Genomic DNA, 24337 nt, shown 5'->3' with positions numbered 1-24337 from the left:
AGTCACCACCAGCTTGCACAGTGCCTTGTAGTTAACTTGGGTCCATTGCTTCGCGGGATCTACACCACATTTGAACCCTACCATCAGGTGTTACCAACTGAAATCGAGACTCATCTGACTAGGCCACGGATTTGCAGTTGTCTATAGTCCAGCCGATATGGACACGATAGGTGCTGCAGACGACGTCGTGTTGCTAGCAAAGGCACTCGCGTCGGTAATCTGCTGCCATAGCCCATTAGCGGCACATTCCGGCGCACTATCCTATGGGATACGTGCGTCGTACATCCCATGCTCTGCGGTCATTTCACGCAGTGTCGCTTGTCTGTTAGCACCGACAACTCTACGCAAACGCCGCTGCTCTCGGTCGTGAAGCGAAATCCGTCGGGCACTGCGTTGTCCGTGATAGGAGGTAATGCCTGAAATCTGGTGTTGTCGGCACACTCTTGACACTGTGGACATAGGAATATTGAACTGCTATTTCCGAAATGGAATGCCCCACGCGTCTAGCTCCAACTAGCATTCCGTGTTCAAAGTCTGTTAATTCCCTTCGTGTGGCTATACTCACATCACAAACTGTTTCACAAGAATCACCTGAGTAGAAATGATAGCTTCGCCAATGCACTGCCCTTTTATACCTTGTGAAGGCAATACTACTGCCACCTGCACGAGTCCATATCGCTATCTCACCTAAGTGTATACCTGCTGCATGAAACGCTATCGTCCTCCATGTTCATGCAGCGCAAGTTGTGGTGCACTCCTGAGCGAGCAGTGCTGCGCAGCCATGGGGCCTTAAAGTCCATCTACTCTGTCGAGCCTCTAACCTTCACGGGGCCCCATACGAGAGTACGAGTAATACAAGTTCAAAATTTGTAAGTGATCTCAGGGTGTACAGTTAGTGCACTGAGCTGCCATCTCTGGCATTAACAACAGCTGTAGACAGGTCGGTAATCGAATAGTCATCCCGTGCTCTACCTACTCTGTTCCAGAGTTCATTCGTTTTAGTGACTGTTTTCCCGTTTTTCTTTCCGTGCCAGCCTCTCGGTAACCCATGACCAGATGTTTTCCGTGAATGGTGGCAGATCAGAAAGGCATGGCCTACATTGAATCATTTGTTATCTTCCACAAACCCACAGAGACCTCAATATTAGGGCACAGTCACTGAACTTGACACATCACAAATACGACATCTGCTATCCTTATTATGATCCATGCGAACCGGAGGAGGTCTTAATGTGTACCAATTGCCACCACCCCCATGACGCCCGATCCTAAGTTCTTGCTGGGTGCACCACCGTCGGTTCTTCTCTCTCTACTGCCGCATCAAGGGAAACAACAACAATGATGGCCATGCTCACAGGTCGTGCTGTTCTTGACGTCGTCGCATCTGTTCATAAGCACTCTTGTTTGTTACAGAGAAGGCATTTTCGCAACACAAGATAGATGATGTGACTTTACGATCCTGCACGGCTGAATGAACTGTAGGTCTATGCTCTCACGCATTTATCGCTTGGGCGAGTTGAGATCCCACATGGCGGTGGGTATGACTACATTCGTGCTGCCCTTCTCTGTATACTTTCAGTATCCGCTATCAGTCCTATCTGGTACGGTTGCAACATACGGTTGCAACACACTTGAGCAACATTCTAGGATCGAAAGTATCCGTGATTTGTCAGCACTTTCTTTGTAGACTCATAGCACTTTCCCAGTATTCTACCAATAAACCGATCTCTACCCCCAATTTTACCCAGAGATAGCCTATGTGATCTTTCCGTTTCATATCACTACAAATTGTTATGTACAGGTATTTGTACGAGTTATCCAACAGTGAGTCACTGATATTATTATCATATGATTCCATGTTATTTCGTTTTGTGAAGTGTACAATTTTACATTTTCGATTACTTAAAGCAAGCTGCCAATCTTTGAACCACTTTGCAATCTTATCAATAGCTGACTGAATATTTATGTACATTTCTTCAGACAGAACTTCATTACAGATAAATGCATCATCTGCAAAAATCCTGATGTTACTATTATTATTGTCCACAATGTTATCAACATACAACATCAACAGAAAGGGTCTCAACACCCTACCCTGGGACACACCCAAGTTACTTCTACATCTGACGATTACTCTTCATCCAAGATAATATGCTGCGTCGTCCCTATCAAATCCAGTCACAAATTTCGATTGATACCCCATATGATCGTACTTTTAACGATAAGTGTAGGTGCAGTACTGAGTCAAATGCTTTTAGGAGCTCAAAAAATACTGCATGTACCTCACTGCCTCAATCCAAATCTATCAGTACGTCACGTACGAAAAGTGCGATTAGTGTTTCACATGGTCGATGTTTTCGGAATCCATGCTGGTTAGCATGGAGGAGGTCATTCTCTTTGAAATACATCATTATTTTTGAGCTCAAAATATGTTCTAAGATTCTACAACAAATCGATGTCAAGGATCACTATCACTACCCATCTTGTAGATGGGTGTGACATGTGCTTCCTTCCAAGAACTGGGTACGGTTTTTTGTACACAGAATCTACAATAAATTATAATTAGAAGGGCCGTCAATACAGTAAAGAATTTGATAGAGATTTCATTCGGCCCTGGAATTTTGTTCACTTTTAACTATTTCAACTGTTTCTCAAAATCACTGATGCCAATACTTACTTCGCTCACCTTTTCGGTGGTACAGGGATTAAATTGGGGTAGTTATCCTCGGCTTTCCTTTACAAGGGAACTTTTTAAAACGGTGTTAACCACTTCAGCTTTTGCTTTGTTATCCACAGTTTCAATTCCTGTCTCATTCGTCAGGGACTGGGCATTAACTTTGGTACCACTAATAGCGTTTTCATACGACCAGTATTTCTTTAGGTTTTGTGAAAGATCATTGGACATTATTCTGCTACGGCAGTCATTGAACGCTTCACACATTATCCTGTTGACACCCAAACGCGTTTCCTTCATCACATCTCTATCTATAGCCCTATGCTTTTGTTACGCCTAATACGCAGTATTCTCTGGTACTTTAGTGGTGGTGGTGGTGGTGGTGGTGGTGGTTAGTGTTTAACGTCCCGTCGACAACGAGGTCATTAGAGACGGAGCGCAAGCTCGGGTTAGGGAAGGATTGGGAAGGAAATCGGCCGTGCCCTTTCAAAGGAACCATCCAGGCATTTGCCTGAAACGATTTAGGGAAATCACGGAAAACCTAAATCAGGATGGCCGGAGACGGGATTGAACCGTCGTCCTCCCGAATGCGAGTCCAGTGTGCTAACCACTGCGCCACCTCGCTCGGTGGTACTTTAGTATACAGTAACTGTAATGAAAGATTCGACAATGCGACCCGCCCTCCAAATCGAAAAACGGTTCACGATCAAAGATGTCGACCCTGATTAGGTACTATATATATATACTATATAGGTCCGATTTGAGGAGAGGCCATCCGCCCGCACGCCTCAAAGGCACCTCCCCGCCTGGTACAGTTTAGTTGGACATAGTGTTGGGGGGTAATTTCATTAAGTTAACTCTGACGCACATGGCACTCAGTCACAAAAAGTAAGCACAAAAAAAAAAGTCACAGGGCGCCCGTAAGCGATACGCCTGGGAGACAGCGGCTACACCGGCTCACAGCGTCCGCAGCGGCTGCGATGACGTCAGCCACAATACTCGCTCACAGGAAACAGGGGTAGCGGACAAACTGAGAAACAAAAGCTAACACAGTTACGTACGGCTGTGACGTAGGGGCGCCGCATTTATAGCACAGCACTGTCCTCGCAGCCCGAGGAGCAGGCAGTGCCAGAGTTCAGTGCGCCATGAAGACCTCAGGGAGGTCTTGCAGCCTTCTGCTGCTGACGATGGCCGTCGTCTCGAGCGGCCGCAACGCTAGAGATTACTTCGATGAGTCAGGATTCCAGTATTCCCCTTCTAGGCCCGAGGACTCCCTAGTCTTTTTCATAGCGAATGTTCCGCCCATCATTTGTGAGTCGAAGAATGGCGAATGTGACAGAGGAGGCCACTCGACCTTCTGCGTCGCACTACCGCGCGGATACTCGCCCTACACATGCTGGTTCGAAGGAAACGCAACGGTAGATACCAATTTGAATCTGATAGGAGACAATCTTCCTTACCTTTTCAATTTCATAAACGGATGGTTAAGAATTTTTACTCACATTGAAATGCACTGCACAACTAGTTCACAGTTACCAGACGAATATTTCCAACTGAGAGTACAGCGCCCTAATGAGGATCGTCCAGTGAAATGTCGTTTTCTTCATGATAATGGAAGGTTGTACCTCAGATTTCCAGGATACCCCACCATTGTTTGCCAAACTGGTACTAAAGCAGGGCGCTTTGATTTTAAGCTACCCATTATTGATGACCCACTCAAATGCTCGTTCCGGGTGTATTCAGAGTTGCTTCTAGGGGACACACGCACAGAGGAATGCCTCTATCAGTCTCTGATTAGCGGGCTCCCCAGGCACATGTATGGAAGTCCCCCACGTGTCGTGTGTTCCCAACAAGCAACCTCGAAACAGACGGCGCACTTTCAGCTACTGTTGCAGAGTGGCTCCACTTACGACTGCGGTTTCCCAGACGCTGTTCCTCGGTATCTGGTAAGTGTGAGGCTTTCTGGTTTTATTTTCGTTGCGTCAAAGCTGTTCATTGAATTGTCATATCTAGCACCAGCGTGATTCGAAATACATAGAGTGGGCAGCCAACCTTTTTAATGAAACTGTTTCTCCATTTACATCCAAATATTTTCCCAGTCCATGAACTGAATCCAGATATCCTGCTTTTCACAAGGTGACTGATTTAAGTTCTCATCACTGTAGTGTTGCTTCCTATGGGAAGAGTTTCTCTCATAACGGGAACAGCCCCACAGCATCAAACGCTGGTTATACAGACAGGGAAAATGGTATTGGTACTTCTTGGTATGGAGTAGTTTCACTTTGATTCCTTCACTTTCTGTTCGATACCTTTGAAATCATACTTTTACTCAAATCTCTACCATATAGCACGCAACTTATCGAATGATCCTAGTAATGATGTATTGCAGTTTTATTGCGTACCCAAAATTTTGGCCACATAACTGATGACTGCACTGACAGAAGTATAATAGAGCAGTAAAATATGAATTTAAACAGCAAAGAAAACGCAGATTGCGACCAGTATGGAGAAACTGAACATAACCATTTGGCTGCAGTGTCGTATTTTCTTGACCCAAAATTCGATTACGTACATCTTCAGGATCCTGGAGCTAGTGGACTGGCTATTTACACAGTAAGCTATTTATCAGTAACTAATTTTGCTGCTACAGCTGGAGCCAGCAATTGTGAACCAGATATTGATTCTTCTCTTGAAACCGTGTATGACTTTTGGAATTACTGCAAGACATTAGCACACAGTTAACAAAAGACAAAAAGGTGGAGCAGTCACCTATTTCCCTGACTGCCAATTCCAGCCACATCACTGCTCTAAGAGCGTGTATTTTCAGAGACAGGCAGCACGTTATCAAAGCCAAATAACAAATGACCAGCGAAACAACTGGATAGTACTAGTTTTTAATTATTCTACTCAGAAAGCGTGGGAAATTTAGTTAAGATTTAAATTATTTACTTTTCATTACTGTTGTTATTGTGATCATGAGTTCGAACACTTGTTCGCTGCAATTCTCCATGCTAGTCTATCCATTCTAGGCCGATTCAACTGCTGCAATCTACATTCATTTGAACCTGCTTACTGTATTTCTGTATTTATGTCTATGTATCCTTCTACAACTCTTACCCCCTCCACTATACAGAAACACATGCCATTACCAAACTTACTATTCCTTGATGCCCATCAACGAATCCCTTCTTTCATTTGAATTGTGCCATAAATTTCTCTTCATCCAAGCTAGATTCAGTACCTCCTCGCTATATATTATACGTTTGCATCTAATCTTCACCATTACATTTGCAAAGTTTCTACTCTCCTCTTGTCTGATCTGATTATTGTCCACGTTTGACATCCTCCCAAGGATAAACCACACACACATTCCTTCAGGAAAGGCTTTCTAACACGTAAATTGGTATCTGATGTTAATAAATCCCTCTTTGTCTACATCTACATACTGCAGACCACTCTGAAGTTCATGGCAGTGGGTACGTCCCACTGTCCCATTCTCGTTTGTAGTACCTGAAGAATTACAGTTTAAATTCTTCTGTACGTGCTGTAATTAATCTAATCTTGTCCTTATCATCCCAACGGAAGCGATTCATAGGGGCTTGTGGTATATTCCTAAAGCCATCATTTAAAGCTGGTGGACAAAACTTTTTATCTAGGCTTTCTAACTCAAGTGTATATCAGTTCAGTTCCTTCACCGTCTCTGTGACACTCCCACGGGTCAAGAAACCTGTGACCATTCGCGCTGCTCTTCTCTGTAAACGTTTAATATCTTCTGCTAGTCATATCTTGCACGGCTCACACATACAGGGTTATTACAAATGATTGAGCGATTTCACAGCTCTACAATAACTTTATTATTTGAGATATTTTCACAATGCTTTGCACACACATACAAAAACACAAAAAGTTTTTGTAGGCATTCATAAATGTTCGATATGTGCCCCTTTAGTGATTCGGCAGACATCAAGCCGATAATCAAGTTCCTCCCACACTCGGCGCAGCATGTCCCCATCAATGAGTTCGAAAGCATCGTTGATGCGAGATCGCAGTTCTGGCACGTTTCTTGGTAGAGGAGGTTTAAACACTGAATCTTTCACATAATCCCACAGAAAGAAATCGCATGGGGTTAAGTAGGGAGAGCGTGGAGGCTATGACATGAATTGCTGATCATGATCTCCACCACGACCGACCCATCGGTTTTCCAATCTCCTTTTTAAGAAATGCCGAACATCATGATGGAAGTGCGGTGGAGCACCATCCTGTTGAAAGATGAAGTCGGCGCTGTCGGTCTCCAGTTGTGGCATGAGCCAATTTTCCAGCATGTCGAGATACACGTGTCCTGTAACGTTTTTTTCGCAGGAGAAAAAGGGGCCGTAAACTTTAAACCGTGAGATTGCGCAAAACACGTTAACTTTTGGTGAATTGCGAATTTGCTGCACGAATGCGTGAGGATTCTCTACCGCCCAGATTCGCACATTGTGTCTGTTCACTTCACCATTAAGAAAAAATGTTGCTTCATCACTGAAAACAAGTTTCGCACTGAACGCATCCTCTTCCATGAGCTGTTGCAACCGCGCCGAAAATTCAAAGCGTTTGACTTTGTCATCGGGTGTCAGGGCTTGTAGCAATTGTAAACGGTAAGGCTTCTGCTTTAGCCTTTTCCGTAAGATTTTCCAAACCGTCGGCTGTGGTACGTTTAGCTCCCTGCTTGCTTTATTCGTCGACTTCCGCGGGCTACGCGTGAAACTTGCCCGCACGCGTTGAACCGTTTCTTCGCTCACTGCAGGCCGACCCGTTGATTTCCCCTTACAGAGGCATCCAGAAGCATTAAACTGCGCATACCATCGCCGAATGGAGTTAGCAGTTGGTGGATCTTTGCTGAACTTCGTCCAGAAGTGTCGTTGCACTGTTATGACTGACTGATGTGAGTGCATTTCAAGCACGACATACGCTTTCTTGGCTCCTGTCGCCATTTTGTCTCACTGCGCTCTCGAGCGCTCTGGCGGCAGAAACCTGAAGTGCGGCTTCAGCCGAACAAAACTTTATGAGTTTTTCTACGTATCTGTAGTGTGTCGTGACCATATGTCAATGAATGGAGCTACAGTGAATTTATGAAATCGCTTCAATCATTTGTAATAGCCCTGTACTTGAGTAATGTTACAGAATGAGCCGTATGAGCGATATGAGTGACTTGTAAGCAATCTCATTTGTGGATTGATAGCATTTCCTGAAGTCTACAAAACGCTGTGACCGAGCGGTTTAGGAGCCTCAGTCTGGAACCACGCTGCTGCTACGGTCTCAGGTTTGAATCCTGCCTCGGGCATGGATGTGTGTGATGTCCTTAGGTTAGTTAGGTTTAAGTAGTTCTAAGTCAAGGGGACTGATGACCTGAGATGTTAAGTCCCATAGTGCCTAGAGCCATTTGACCCATTTTTAAGCCTACTACCTGCTTTACCCATGACTGAGGCATTGTGTAGAGTGTATAACAATTGTGTATAATAATTATGTGTTATTTATCGTTGTTCAAAGCAGAACATTGTGTAAAGACTTGTTATAGTTTAAGTGGACATTTTAGAGACTTAGCCACGTTAAGCCATAATATTTGGAAGCGGCAGTAGTCGAACAATGGAAAGCCGGCACGTGTGCCGACTGGTCACGTTTCTACCCAACCTCAGGAGTCCGATGACCAGTGGAGTTTGGGCAGTAGCATTCAGGACTCCGATAGATCAACTACCGAACATATGGGCAATGTTTCCGAAGGAACAAGACCATAGCTGTTCATAAATCAGGGTCAATGTTCCAGGAACTGTCAGTATACTGAAGTCACGCGCGTGACGTATCTGGCGACGCGGACGGGGACGACAGGGCAATGCCCGACCACACCAGCATATAGGCAAAACAATGGAAAGCCGGCACGTGTGCCGACATTGGTCACGTTTCAGCCCAATGTGAGAAGCACAGATCAAGGTCGAAGAGTCAGTTAGCGACATTGGCAAAAACACCTCCGACAAATGGGTATGAGGGGGGTCATTTGAGGTGGTCCTTTGAAGAGGTCCTTCGAGGGAGAAAGAAGATATGAAGAAACGTCGCCTGGATGGACAGTTCGATGGTTAGTCAGCGGACATCATACTTCGCTACGACGACTTAGCCGCTACCCTGATCGACAGAAGAAGATGTCAGTACCGTGTCAAGAGAATACGGGAAGCGGCTGCCACTGTCGATGATGCCAGACTGGGAGGGATATGGCAAGAATTCGATTGCAGTATTGACGTCTGCAATGTCACTCATGGTCCGCATAGGGAATGTTTGTCAAAAAAAAATAAATTCATAGTTTCTCTTCAAAATGCAATATGTATGACATCTGTACAATGTTTAGTTCTTGTGCAATAAATAATTGAAAGTGTTCCCGGACTTTATGTACTCCATGTATTATACTGTTTGTTTAAAGAGTCTTATGTCTCAATAAATTACTGTTAGTGGAACCACCAATGGTTCACTCACACCTCACCTTCTGATCCAAGGAAAGAGCCCATCCCACCGCCCACAAAGTGGCGTTTCCACCATCCTTGACAAAATAATGGCCTCTGCTGCCCTCTGTCACTTACACTCAATATATAGTATCACGCTCCAGTTCATGTCTCTACTAAGTGCTACACCCAGACTTTCCTATGATTTTACCAACTGTCACTCGCTGATGTTATTTTCATAGGGTTTTGTGAAGTGCACAATTTTAAATTTCTGAGAATTTGATGTAAGTTGCCAGTCTCTGCACCACTTTGAAATCTTACCAAGAACTGAGTCAAATGCTTCTCGAAAATCGAGAATTATTGCGTCTGCCTGACTGATATACGGCTTTCAGTATGAGATAAAAGTGTTATAAGTATGGGTGTTGTCGTTGTGGTCTTCAGTCTTGAGACTGGTTTGATGCAGCTCTCCATGCTACTCTATCCTGTGCAAGCTTCTTCATCTCCCAGTACCTACTGCAACCTACATCCTTCTGAATCTGCTTGGTGTATTCATCTCTTGGTCTCCCTCTACAATTTTACCCTCCACGCTGCCCTCCAATACTAAATTGGTGATCCCTTGGTGCCTCAGAACATGTCCTACCACCGATCCCGTCTTCTAGTCAAGTTGTGCCACTAACTTCTCTTCTCCCCAATCCTATTCAATACCTCCTGATTAGTTATATGATCTACCCATCTAACCTTCAGCATTCTTCTGTAGTACCACATTTCGAAAGTTTCTATTCTCTTCTTGTCTAAACTATTTATCGTCCATGTTTCGCTTCCATACATGGCTACACTCCATACAAATACTTTCAGAAACGACTTCCTAACACTTAAATCAATACTCGATGTTAACAAATTTCTCTTCTTCAGAAACGCTTTCCTTTCCATTGCCAGTCTACATGTTATATCCTCTCTACTTCGACCATCATCAGTTATTTTGCTCCCCAAATAGCAAAACTCCTTTACTACTTTAAGTGTCTCATTTCCTAATCTAATACCCTCAACATCACCCGACTTAATTCGACTACATTCCATTATCCTCGTTTTGCCTTTGTTGATGTTCATCTTATATCCTCCCTTCAAGACACCATCCATTCCATTCAACTGCTATTCCAAGTCCTTTGCTGTCTCTGACAGAATTACAATGTCATCGGCGAAGCTCAAAGTTTTTATATCTTCTCCATGGATTTTAATACCTACTCCGAATTTTTCTTTTGTTTCCTTTACTGCTCACTCAATATACAAATTGAATAACATCGGGGAGAGGCTACAACCCTGTCTCACTCCTTTCCTAACCACTGCTTCCCTTTCATGCCCCTCGACTCTTATAACTGCCATCTGGTTTCTGTACAAATTGTAAATAGCCTTTCGCTCCCTGTATTTTACCCCTGCCACCTTCAGAATTTGAAAGGGAGTATTCCAGTTAACGTTGTCAAAAGCTTTCTCTAAGTCTACAAATGCTAGAAACGTAGGTTTACCATTTCTTAATCTTTCTTCTAAGATAAGTCGTAAGGTTAGTATTGCCTCACGTGTTCCAACATTTCTACAGAATCCAAACTGATCTTCCCCGAGGTCCGCTTCTACCAGTTTTTCCATTCATCTGTAAAGAATTCGCGTTAGTATTTTGCAGCTGTGACTTATTAAACTGATAGTTCGGTAATTTTCACATCTGTCAACACCTGCTTTCTTTGGGATTGGAATTATTATATTCTTCTTGAAGTCTGTGGGTATTTCGCCTGTCTTATATATCTTGCTCATCAGATGGTAGAGTTTTGTCATGACTGGCTCTCCCAAGGCCATCAGTAGTTCTAATGGAACGTTGTCTACTCCTGGGGCCTTGTTTCGACTCAGGTCTTTCAGTGCTCTGTCAAACTCTTCACGCAGTATCTTATCTCCCATCTCATCTTCATCTACATCCTCTTCCATTTCCATAATATCGTCCTCAAGTACATCGCCCTTGTATAAACCCTCTATATACTCCTTCCACCTTTCTGCCTTCCCTTCTTTGCTTAGAACTGGGTTGCCATCCGAGCTCTTGATATTCATACAAGTGGTTCTCTTCTCTCCAAAGGACTCTTTAATTTTCCAGTAGGCAGTATCTATCTTACCCCTAGTGAGACAAGCCTCTACATCCTTACATTTGTCCTCTAGCCATCCCTGCTTAGCCATTTTGCACTTCCTGTCGATCTCATTTTTGAGACGTTTGTATTCCTTTTTGCCTGCTTCATTTACTGCATTTTTATATTTTCTCCTTTCATCAATTAAATTCAATATTTCTTCTGTTACCCAAGGATTCCTACTAGCCCGCGTCTTTTTACCTACTTGATCCTCTGCTGCCGTCACTACCTCGTCCCTCAAAGTTACCCATTCTTCTTCTGTATTTCTTTCCCCCATTCCTGTCATTTGTTCCCTTACGCTCTCCCTGAAACTCTGTAAACCTCTGGTTTAGTCAGTTTATCCAGGTCCCATCTCCTTAAATTCCCACCTTTTTGCAGTTTCTTCAGTTTAGTATGGAGCCGCGTCATAATGTAAAAGCTTTTACTGGAAAAATCTACTTCTCGGTTACGATTTAGCGGCCTTCCGCTGAACCTACAGCTACAACTGTCAGTATGACATGTGAGAGAACTAGGAGTTGGATTCCGCGTGATGTATGTTTTCGAAATCCATGATGGTTGGCATGGAGGAGATACTCCATTATGTTTGAGTTCAGAAGATGTTCTAAAATTCCATAACAAATGGATATCAAGGATACTGGACTGTAGTCTTGTGGGAAACGTCTGCTACGCTTCTCGTGACGGGTGGGACCTTTGTTTTGTTTGGGGGATCTACGATGGATTGTAGTTAACAGAGGGGCTAACACAGTCGTAAATTGAGTATACAAATTGACAGGGATTCTAGCGGACCCTTAGCCTTTGTTCAATTTTATCGATTTCAGCTGTTTCTCAACGTACAGATGAACTGAAGTTTACTGCAAAGCTTTCGGTCATATCATGCGGTGATTCTGGTCATCGATAGGAAGATTTTATGTCCATCCTTGATACTGGGTCTTGCAGAAACAATCTTGCATGCAGCTTCCATTTCTATTTCAATGGATTTGTGTTTTTGGTCTACTGTGACATATACATCACCTCCATTTTCCCTTAGCCTATGCTTTCGACATACACTTAAATTTTTGCCCAAAGATCTCAAGTGCTGCTTTTAGGAGTGCTGCTTGTCTCTGGAATCATTCATGTATTACCTCGGAGCCTAGACGACGGGCATAGTTTGTTCCAATGTGTGGCACAATCTCCAGTTCGCTGCGCGATGCTGCCTTAATGACTGCCAGAACAGCCTGTTCGACATTCTGAATGAGACCTTCCGGCATACACAATGAGTGCACCTTTAACGTATAGTTCGCGTCCGTTTCAGTATGTGCCTGACCACCATGTCATCACCGAATCGGATGAAATGTATTTTTTTGAAATTTGTACGTGTCTTAGTCATCAGCGAATAGAATACAGTATATTTTCCACCATTAATTTTGATCCAGTTCGTGTTGTTTTTCATTGTTTGTAGCGTACTTTCTAGCAATCGTAAATTACTGTCATTCGAAATGACGAAGACATCATTAGAGATTAGAGACGAGGTTGAGGCTCCAAAGGACGAGAACCAAACATGTGCTCTCTCGGCGATACCAGTTAGGGGTTTAATACAGTGGACTTTAATCTACGCAAATCCATCGACAAACTAGCTGGCAGTGAAGAGTTACGACGGTGTATTAATTTTAGAAATTTGCCTGCTTTAGCTAAATGTGTTTAAGAGAACAAATACCTTCACTTCGTTTTAGATTATGCTAGTCAGCTGTAGAATTCGGAGGTGTTACATCTACATACGACGGTCATTTTCATTGGCCCGTTCTTTGGAAGATATAGTGTTCTTTGCTTCTCCAATGTTTTTAAGTTAGCAGTCCACAATTTATCGGTAGCTGTTACACTAACTATCGTTATCCCCTCTGCATGTATACACTGAAAACCACCATCTACACCATACTCCGCAAGTCATCAAATGGTGTGTGGCTAAGGGTACTTCCGGTACCACTAACTGATGTCCCCTCGCCTGTATCACACGCGGTAAGCATGATTGTCGGCAAGCCTTTGCATTGGCTTTAATTTCTTAAATTTTCTTGTCGTAATCAGTGCGTGAGATGTATGTGGAAGAAACTCATATGTTGTCCCCCTCTTCCCGGAAACTTCTCTCTCGATATTTCACTAGTAAACGTGTCCATGATGCACACCACCTCTCTTGTAAGGTACCAATGGAATTGAGTTTGCCAATCTTCTCGGTAACGCTCTCGCGCCGACTAAATGATTCCGTGACGAGTTACATTTCTTTAAGATTGTTCCCATGAATCTGTCTCGCATCCTATTATGTGGTAATTCCACTTACGGTCGCTCTGGATGTTTACTCCTAGATATTTTACGGCAGATACTGTTTCCAGCGGTTTGTCATCAACATCAAATGTACTCTAATGGATTTCTTTTCCTATCTTTGCGCAGTATGTTACATTTATTTACGTTCGCGGTCAACTGCAAGAGCCTGCACCATTCATCACTCCTCTGCAGGTCATTCTGAAAATCGATACTACTTTCAGGGGCTGCTACATTTTTTTTTTGTAGGCAACAGCATCACCTGCGAACAGTCTCAAAGAAACTTCCTGGCAGATTAAAACTGTGTGCCGGACAGAGACTCGAACTCAGGACCTTTGCCTTTCGCGGGCAAGTGCTCTACCAACTGAGCTACCCAAGCACGACACGCCCCTTCCACACACCTTTACTTTTGCCAGCAGCTGTGAGGACGTGCCGTGAGTCGTGCTTGGGTAGTTCAGTTGGTAGAACACTTGCCCGCGAAAGGCAAAGGTCCTGAGTTCGATTCTCGGTCCGGCACACAGTTTTAATCTGCCAGGAAGTTTCATATCAGCGCTCACTCCGCTGTATAGCGAAAATCTCACTCTAGTCTCAAAGAGCATTCGACGCTTTCTACTAGATAATTTATACGCAGTGAATCACCTAAAACATGCATCGCAAATACTGCGGTACTGGAAAGTGCTCTTGACATGCGTTTTTTACACAATGGTTTTGCAGTCAGAGGCTCGTATTGTTAGTCAATACACAGATTGTAAAATACTTAGAAAGTATGTTTTTTGTGCAAACATAGACTTTTTTTTTACATGGAGCAGAGCCTGTTGACATTAAGAAACTAATGTAGGTTAAAGTAAAATGTCAGTGTTGTTTGATGCTGGCTTCTAGAGCGAGCCGCTTACGAAATATCGTGTTTTGAAAAGCTCCCACACCGGCATTTATACAATGCCTGTGGTAGCACACGCTAAAGAACGACACAAGTGCATACCCTAGTTATTTGGATTCTGACCAGTAATTGTATACACCGTAAACAGTAGCGATCCTATCATATTTCCTTGGGGTAATCCGTAAATTATATTAACGTCAGTCTATTTTGTTCCACTAAGAGCTACGTGCTGTGTTCTGTCTGCAAGGAGGTCTTGAATCAAGTTACAAATCTTGTCCGATACCCGACAAGCTCGTATTTTTCACACTAAACGACGGTGCGGGGCGGTTTCAAATGCCTTGCTGGAGTTTAAGAAACACGGCATCAACACGAACAACGTTGCCAACAGCCTTATTGATCTCATGAGGGAACAGAGCGAGCTGAGTTTCACAAGATCTCTGTTTGCAAAATACATGTTGATTTTAGTCCTTAAGGTCATAATTCTTGAGCTTAAAACGTGTTCCGTAATTCTGCAACGGACTGCTGTCAACGATATAGGTCTATAATTGTGTGCATCTGTCCTACGGCCCTTCTTAAAAACGGAAATGACGTGCGCTTTCTTTCAATCGCCAGGTACCCTTCTTGCTCCAGCGATGTACGATAAACTGCTGCTAGAAGGGGAGTAAGTTTTTTCTCGCAATCTTTGTAGAATCTTATAGGTATCTGGTCCTGATGCCTTTCCACTTCGAAATGATTGTAGTTGCTTTTCTATTCCGCGATGGGTTGCCTGAATATCTGTCTTTTCGACGCTCGTACGATCACTGATTGGAGGAAACATGGTACGAGCTTCTGCGATGAAACAGTTTCGGAAGATGGAATTCAATATTTGGGTTTCCTCTCTATTATCTTCAGTTTCGGTACCAGTATGGCGTTTGAGTGAAAGAATAGATGATTTCGAATCGGTTATTGATTTCGACTGAACAGAAATTACTTTCAAAGTCACCGAACACTTCTCTCATTTATTTCGTCACGCTCATTTTCGCTTCCTTTAGATTTCGTTTGTCAGCTAGTTTTTGACTTCTCTTGAATCCGAAATGAATCTCGCTTTGTTGACGGAGCAGTTTGCTAATACTACTGTTTAACCATGGAGGGTCTTTCACATCTGTTAAGACCTTGCCCGGAACATACTTGTCTAAGGCATTGTATTGTATTGTATGTTAACCGGGGACCTAGAAACGACGGAGAGGCTCCGTCTCCGCCGCAGCTGCAGTGGTCCACAACTCCACGACGACTACCGCAGTCCACTTCACCCCTCCACCGTCCCACACCGAACCCAGGGTTATTGTGCGGTTCAGCCCCCGGTGGACCCCCCAGGGAACATGTCACATCAGACGAGTGTAACCCCTATGTTTGCGTGGTAGAGTAATGGTGGTGTACGCGTACGTGGAGAACTTGTTTGCGCAGCAATCGCTGACATAGTGTAACTGAGGCGGAGTAAGAGGAACCAGCCCGATTCGCCGAGGCAGATGGAAAACCGCCTAAAAACCGTCCAAAGACTGGCCGGTTCACCGGACCTCGACACAAATCCGCCGGGCGGATTCGTGCCGGGGACCAGGCGCTCCTTCCCGCCCGGAAAGCCGTGCGTAAGACCGCACGGCCAACTGGGCGGACCTGTCTAAGGCATACTGAACGACACTTCAGAATTTTATCCTTTGGTGCTCCACATCTTCGTCCTCAACACTGAATACTTGATGCTGACTACTCCTATACGCTGCGATTTGTATCCTGTCACTTTTGCTAAGAAAAAGTATCTTGCTGCTCTTATTAACATTCCTTGTAAAATCCGTAGTCATATTTCCTACCGCAGCCTTATGACCATTGATACCTTCCTCTACGCTAATTTATTCGACAATTTTAGGTCTGTCTGTTGTTAGGTGGTCTATGAAGAACATTTACTGCATATATGCGTTTATTCAAATTCATTTCGCGTATCTGGCTCAAGCGCTTCTACAAGCATTGTAATCTGTCTAACTTTACCTTCGCTAACCTGTGGGAGCGATGCGTGTGAGCCCGTAGCGTATTCCAGTGTCCCTAGTTCCTCACTCAACACTGGTTCTTGTAATCTTATAAAGAGGCTTTCAGGTGTAAGTGAAGTCTGTTTTAATGGACTGCCTATTCCGTCTGTTGAGGTTCTTCAACATTTCCACGGCCCTCTCCCGTGAGTCAAAGAATCTTGTGGCCATTCCTGCCGCCTTTCTTTGTGGACTTTAAATTTCACCTGCGAGTCCTATTGCGTGCGGGGTTCACACACTTCTGTGAAACATTCTAGGACAGTTCGCTGGAATGTTTCTTGAGCAGTCTCCATTCTAGGCTGACTGCATTATCACAGTATCCCACCACTGAATCGAAATCTGCCGCCTGCTCTACAGTGTAGCCTATGTGATCGCTCTGTTTAAGGGGGGTAGGACGTCAAACGGGCCGACTTGGAGCAGGAGAGGAACCACACGACATTTTAATTTCCACCGTCTACACTTTTACAAATAAATTCATAAAACTTTGTCAACATGACCAGAAGGGATTCAGAATTCACACTCTTAGCAATGTAAGTTCAAAAATACAACAAAATAAATTTTTTTACGTGTGAAATTTCATCATTTTTTCACTTACTATTGGCTGCATTTGTTACTATAGGCACACTTTTCTTCATAAGTAAGAGATTCTTCGATGAATTTTGCACAGCATACAAACCATACTTACAGGTGTATGAAACTTTAGAATTTATTTAATTAATGAAAAAATGAATGAGCTGTTACACTTTATACTTCATGTTTAGAAAAAAACTCACATTTTGTGGTTAATTATCTCAATTTTTACCGCAGTTTTAAATAGATTTGGAAAATTCTAGAGTTTCGTACACCTGTAAGTATGGTTTGTATGCTGTGCAAAATTCATCGTAGTATCTCTCTGACTTATAAAGAAAAGTGTACCTATAGCAACAAATGCAGCCAATAGTAAGTGAAAAAATGATGAAATTTCACACGTAAAAAAATTTATTTTGTTATATTTTTGAACTTACATTGCTAAGAGTGTGAATTCTGAATCCCTTCTGGTCATGTTGACAAAGTTTTATGAATTTATTTGTAAAAGTGTAGACGGTGGAAATTAAAATGTCGTGTGGTGCCTCTCCTGCTCCAAGTCGGCCCGTTTGACGTCCTACCCCCCTTGATATTCCCACAAATACGCTGCTGGAAAAAAATTAGTAAACCCTTTTAGAGTCTTCCATTTCGCTCAATATGTAGTACGTGAAGTAATTGCATTTACAGATCAGTAGCACAAGCGGTTCTATTGTACCAGTTATCGACCCATGTTGAAACACCCATATTAATACCTGATGTAGCCTCCAAGGGCGTAAAGCAGGTGCTGACTGACATCCACTCGACTGTAGAGATGGCGGATCCTGTCCTGGAATATCCTACTCCACGCCTGGTCGACCTGTTCACATAGTTCTGTAAGAGCTGCTGCTGACGAGCGACACGAGTCACTTCTCGTCCCACCACATCCCACAAGCGCTAGATTGGAGACATGTCCAGAGACAGTGCTGGCCAGGCAAGTTACTGCACATCGTGCAGAGTACGTTGAGTTTCACGGGAAGTGTGTGGGCGGGCTTTATCAAATGGTTCAAATGGCTCTGAGCACTATGGGACTTCACTTCGGAGGTCATGAGTCCCATAGAACTTAGAACTACTTAAACCTAACCTAAGGACATCACACACAACCATGTCCGAGGCACTATTCGAACCTGCGACCGTAGCAGTCGCGCGGTTCCGGACTGAAGCGGCTAGAACCGTTCGACCGCCGCGGCCGGCTGAGCTTTATCCTGTTGGAACGACACATCACCTTTCTGTTGTAAGAACGGCAAAAGAACGTACCGAGCGCTGGTTAGAGCCGCCCTAGAAACACCAAAGGTGATGGAGAGTTGAAGATAACGCACCGCAGACGATAAGGCCTGGGGTGGGAAGAGTGTGTCTTGGATGAATGCAGTCTTCAAGACAGCGCTCAATAGGTCTTCGTCGTACACTCAAACTAACACTACGTGCGTGCAAGCAACACGATGCGCCACTCCGTCCTCCAAGTGATCCTCTGAAGGCACCAGTCAACCTGTGCTCGTCAATGCTGTATCGTGAATGGAAGACAGGCAAGAAGTATGCCTGACCGCTGTCCCACTGCCAATAACTGGTTCACAGGAGTTCGTGTTGACACGTCAGTGCTAACAAGCTCTCTTATCTGTTCTGTGGTAGCTGCACGATCTCCACTGCCGCCCTTACAATACGTCGATCTTGACAGGCGTCTGTGCTGCGAGGACGTCCAAAACTTTGATTACGGGAGTGAGAATGTTCACGTGACCACTGACACCGGCGTCGTTGCACTACTGACTCAGCACATCCAACTTGCGTGGCAGTTCTCCGAAAGGACCACCTCTCCCATCGGAAGGCCACAGTTTGTCCCTTTCAAACTCGCCTGTTAGCTGTAGGAAGCACGAGTGCGTCTCCATGGCTTGGTTCTCTGTTGCTTGACGCTTTTGCACCACGATGTGCCTTCTGGCTGTGAGTATTCTCTACTACAGGGTAGACACTAATGGCGCTCTGGTAGCTATGCAGCCACGTTATCTATTGGCGCACGATGCTGAAACCGTTATCATTATTAACAGTACATCAGTACTAGCTGCCACGAGACATGTGACGACATCGGATAAAAAGCGTCATCGTTCCCGGTGTACTAATTTTTTACCGCCACTGTCGTTACACCACGCATTTTGTTTGAACAGACAGTTTCTAGCATCGATATTGTATCATAGTATTCCGCGTGTATTAATGTCCCCAACTTTAAATTTTCACCATTTAAAACAAGTTATCAACCTTTGCACCACTTTTAAATCATACACTATGTCATCAAAGGTATCCGGACACCTACAAAACATACGTTTTTCATATTAGGTGCATTGTGCTGCCACCTACTGCCAGGTACTCCATATCAGCGACCTCAGTAGTCATTAGACATCGTGAGAGAGCACAATGGAGTAATCCGCGGACCTCACGGACTTCGAACGTTGTCAGTTGATTGGGTGTCATTTGTATCATACGTTTGTACGCGAAATTTCCACACTCCTAAACATCCCTAGATCCACTATTTCCGATCTGATAGTGAAGTGGAAACGTGAAAGCACATGTACAGCTCGAAAGCTTATAGGCCGGCCTCATCTGTTGACTGACAGAGACCACCGACAGTTGAAGGTCATAATATGTAATAGGCAGACATCTGTCCAGACCATCACACAGGAATTCCAAACTGCAAATACTACGACAGTTAGGCGGGAGTTGAGAAAACTTGGATTTCATGGTCGAGCGGCTGCTTATAAGCCACACATCACGCCGGTAAATGCCAAACGACGCCTCGCTTGGTGTAAGGAGATTAAACATTGGACGATTGTACAGTGGAAAAACGTTGTGTGGAGTGACGACTCACACAATGTGGCGATCCAAAGTCTGGGTGTGGGTATGGCGAATGCCTGAACGTCATCTACCAGCATGTCTAGTGCCAACAGTAAAATTCGGAGGCGGTGATGTTATGGTGCGGTCGTGTTTTTCATGGAGGGAGCTTGCACCCCTAGTTTTGCGTGGCAATATCACAGCACAGGCCTACATTGATATTTTAAGCACCTTCTTGCTTCCCACTGTTGAAGAGAAAGTCATGGATGGCGACTGCATCTTTCAACATGATCCAGCACTTGTTCATAATACGCGACCTGTGGCGGAGTGGTTACACGACAATAACATCCCTGTAATTGACTGGCCTGCGCAGAGTCCTGACCTGAATCCTATGACCACCTTGGGCCAACACCATATTGAATTCTAGCATTAACTATTGAGGGCGCCACGAACTTGTAAGTCATTTTCAGCCAGGTGTCCGGATACTTTTGGTTACTTAGTGTATCGACATGTGACTTACTTTTTGGCCAGCTTTTTTCAGACGGTATTTCATACAGATAACTGCATCACCTGAGACGAACTGAGGCTATCGTTTGAAACCACATATGACTGTACTTTCATTAATAGTTCTTTATGTCCTGCTGTGTTAGATACTTTCCGAAAGAAAAAGAACACTTCATTCACTTGATTGTCAAGATATATGGCTTGACGCATGATCTTTGAGAAATATTTCATAGTAAAATGTGGTACCCCCTCCTCCCCCCTCCTCCCCCATTGAACCATGGACCTTGCCGTTGGTGGAGAGGCTTGCGTTCCTCAGCGGAGAGGTATCTGTTCAGAGGCCAGACAAACTTGTGGTTCCTGAAGAGGGGCAGCAGCTTTTTCAGTAGGTGCAGAGGCAACATGATTGACTGAACTGGCCTTGTAACATTAACCAAAAGGGCGGTGCTGTGATGGTACTGCGAACGGCTGAAAGCAAGGGGAAACTATAGCCGTAGTTTTTGCCGAGGGCATGCAGCTTCACTGTATGGTTAACTAATGATGGCATCCACTTGGGTAAAATATTCCGGAGGTAAAATAGTCCCCCATTCGGATCTCCGGGCGGGGACTACTCAGGAGGACTTCTTATCAGGACAAACAAAACTGGCGTTCTACGGATCGGAGTATGGAATGTCAGACCCCTTAATCGGGCAAGTAGGTTAGGAAATTTAAAAAGGGAAATGGATAGGTTAAAGTTAGATATGGTGGCAATAATGAAGTTCGGTGGCAGGAGGAACAAGACTTCTGGTCAGGTGGATAAAGGGTTATAAATACAAAATTCAATAGGGGTAATGCAGGAGTTGGTTTAATAATGAATAAAAAATAGAAGCCCGGGTAAGCTACTACGAATAGCATAGTGGGCGCATTATTGTAGCCAAGATAGACACGAAGCCCACGCCTACCACAGAAGTACAAGTATGGCAAGTAGCTCCTCAGATGACAAAGAGATTGAAGAAATGTACAATGAGATAAAAGAAATTATTCAGATACTGAAGGGAGCCGAAAATTTAATAGTTATGGGGGAGTGGAATTCGATAGTAGGGTAAGGAAGAGAAGGAAAAGTAGTGGGTGAATATGGAATGAGGGTAAGGAATGAAAGAGGAAGACGCCTAGTAGAATTTTCCACAGAGCATAACTTAATCATAGCTAACACTTGGTTTCAGAATCATGAAAGATGGTGATATACGTGGAAGAGGCCTGGAGACACTGGAAGGTTTCAGATGGATTTTATAATGATAAGACAGAGATTTAGGAAACATGTTTTAAATTGTATGACATTTCCAGGGGCGGATATGGACTCTGACAACAGTCTGTTGGTTATGAGCTGTAGATTAAAACTGAAGAAACTACATGAATATGGGAATTTAAGGAGGTGGGACCTGGATAAACTGAAAGAACCAAAGGTTGTAGAGAGTTTCAGAGCGAGCATTATGGAACAACTGAGAAATACGGGGGAAAGAAATACAGTAGGGGAATAATGGGTAACTTTGAGAGATGAAATAGTGAACGCAGCAGAGGATCAAGTAGGTAAATAGACGAGGACTAGCAGAAATCCTTGGGCAACAGAAGATATATTGAATTTAATTTATGAAAGGAGAAAATATAAGATAGCAGTAAATGAAACAGGGAAAAAGGAGTACAAGCGTCTCAAAAATCAGGTCGACAGGAAGTTCAAAATGGCTAAGCATGGATGACTAGAGGCATATATCACTAGGGGTAAGATAGATACTGCCTACAGGAAAATTAAACACACGGTACATTTGGAGAAAAGAGAACCACTTGTATGAATATCAAGAGCTCAGATGGAAAACCAGTTCTAAGCAAAGAAGAGAAAGCAGAAAGATGTGCAAGATGTAGACAGGCGAAATGCCCTCAGACATCAAGAAGGATATTTTAATTCCAATTGCAAAGAAAGCCGGTGCTGCCAGGTGTTAATATTACCAAACTATCAGTATAATACGTCACAGTTGCATAATGTTACTATCAGTTCTTCATATAAGAATGAAAAAAACTGGTAGAAGCAGGAAAAATCTGTTTGTATTCCCTAGAAATGTAGGAAGACGCGATGGAATACTGACCCTAGGACTTATCTCAGAAGATCTTTGTAGTCTAAGAGAAAGCTTTTGACAGTGTTGAGTAGAATTCTCTCTTTGAGATTCTAAAGGTATCAGGGGAACCGATAGACTAGGTACAACCTGTACAGAAGCCAAACGGCCGGACCGGAAAGGGAAGCAGTTGTTGAGAAGTCCACCCTCTTAGCTGGTTGGCAACGTGCTCGGCTCCCACGCAAGAGGGCCCGGGTTGGAGATATTCTCCGCCCCGGCACTGAGTGTTGTCTTCATCATCATTTCATCCTCATCACCGGCGCGCAAGACGCCCAAGGTGGCATCGACTGCAGTAGGGCTTGCACTTGGCGGCCGAACTTCCCCGCATGGGGCCTCGCTGCCAACGATACCAAACGCTCATTTCCATTTTTAGTGGTTGGGAAGATAGTGAGATAGGGTTGTAGCGTATCCGTGATGTTATTCAATCTATACAGTGAGCCAGCAGTAAAGAAAAGCAAAGAAAAATTTGGAGCAGGTATTAAAGCCCAGGGAGAAAAATTAAGACTTTGAGGTTTGCCGATGGCATTGTAATTCTGTCAGAGACAGCGAAGGATGTAGAAGAGCAGTTCAATGGAATGGACAGTGTCTTGAAAGGAGGATATAAGATAAACACCTACAAAATCAAACAACCACAATGGAACGTAATCTAACTAAATTAGCTGATTCTGTGGGAATTAGATTAGGAAACGAGACATAATAGCAGATGAGTTTTTCTATTTGGGCAGTAAAATAACGGATGATGGCTGAAGTAGAGAGGATATAAAACGTAGGCTGACAATGGAAAGAAAAGATTTTCTGAAAGAGAGAAATCTTATCATCAAATACATATTTAAGTTTTAGGAAGGCTTTCTTGAATGTATTAGTGTGGACTGTAGCCTTGTATGGAAGTGAAACATGGTCGGTAAACGGTTTGGACAAGAAGAGAGTAGAGTCTTCCCAAATGTGGTGCTACAGAATAATGATGTTGATTAGTTGGGTAGGTCACGTAACTAATGATTAGATAGTGAACAGTATTGGGGAGAAAACAAATTTGTCGCATAACTTGACTAAAAGAAGACATCGGTCAATAGAGCACATTTTGAGACAAGTGGTCACGAGTTTAGTATTAAACTGGAATGTGGGAGACATAAATTGTAGAGCGAGACAGAGAGATGAGTACAGTAAGCAGATTCAGAAGGATTAGGCTGCAGTAGATTAAAAGTATCAAACGTTACTTCTGTAACTAACGAATACTCTGTTTTAGTTACACGTATGTTTCTCGTCATGAGAAAATTTGCTCTGCTTGAAGCTCATCTGCAGAAGCGGAAGAGAAGGGAAGTCATCAGTCTCTAAACGACTTTCTGCGGGCAGCCATGTTCCCTTTCCCGTGTTTTTCCTCACGTCAGATTATCTATTAGACCCATCATCTTCAATTGTTTCACCTTTCTATTCCAATGTACAAGTTTTGCTCGTCTCTTTTAAGTCGGATGCTATTCCCTTGTGTTCCTTCTAATCTGTGTTTCCGACAAATTCCTCTTCTCGCCAATTTTCCAACAACCTCCTCATTTCCTCTCTCATCACTCTTCTTAATAATTATCATCCTTCTATGGTACCACACAGCAAATGCATCGACTCTTTTCTTTTCAGACTTTTCTGCTGCCCTGCCCATGATTGATTTTCTTAGGATGCTCCAGACGTACAAATATTTCTTTCTTAAACAACGTTTATGTTTCATACTTATAAACCTTTTTTTGGTGTGGTGAGGTCCTTTTACAATTCTAT

The 24337-nt window shown here is 43.7% G+C and overlaps 1 protein-coding gene across 1 annotated transcript in view; it reads left to right on the top strand.

Annotated features, from left to right (window-relative positions):
- The first annotated feature begins 3785 nt into the window (after nt 1-3785).
- Nucleotides 3786-24337, top strand: part of LOC124711716 — an 88704-nt gene continuing 68152 nt past the window's right edge. The window contains exon 1 of the mRNA XM_047241927.1: nt 3786-4620. Coding sequence (XP_047097883.1) covers nt 3820-4620 — 801 coding nt within the window. The 5' untranslated portion in view covers nt 3786-3819. The remainder of the gene's footprint in view (nt 4621-24337) is intronic.

This window comes from Schistocerca piceifrons, chromosome 8 (assembly GCF_021461385.2).
Source record: "Schistocerca piceifrons isolate TAMUIC-IGC-003096 chromosome 8, iqSchPice1.1, whole genome shotgun sequence".
In the NCBI taxonomy this organism is placed as follows: domain Eukaryota; kingdom Metazoa; phylum Arthropoda; class Insecta; order Orthoptera; family Acrididae; genus Schistocerca; species Schistocerca piceifrons.
This window is presented reverse-complemented; position numbering and strand designations above follow the sequence as displayed.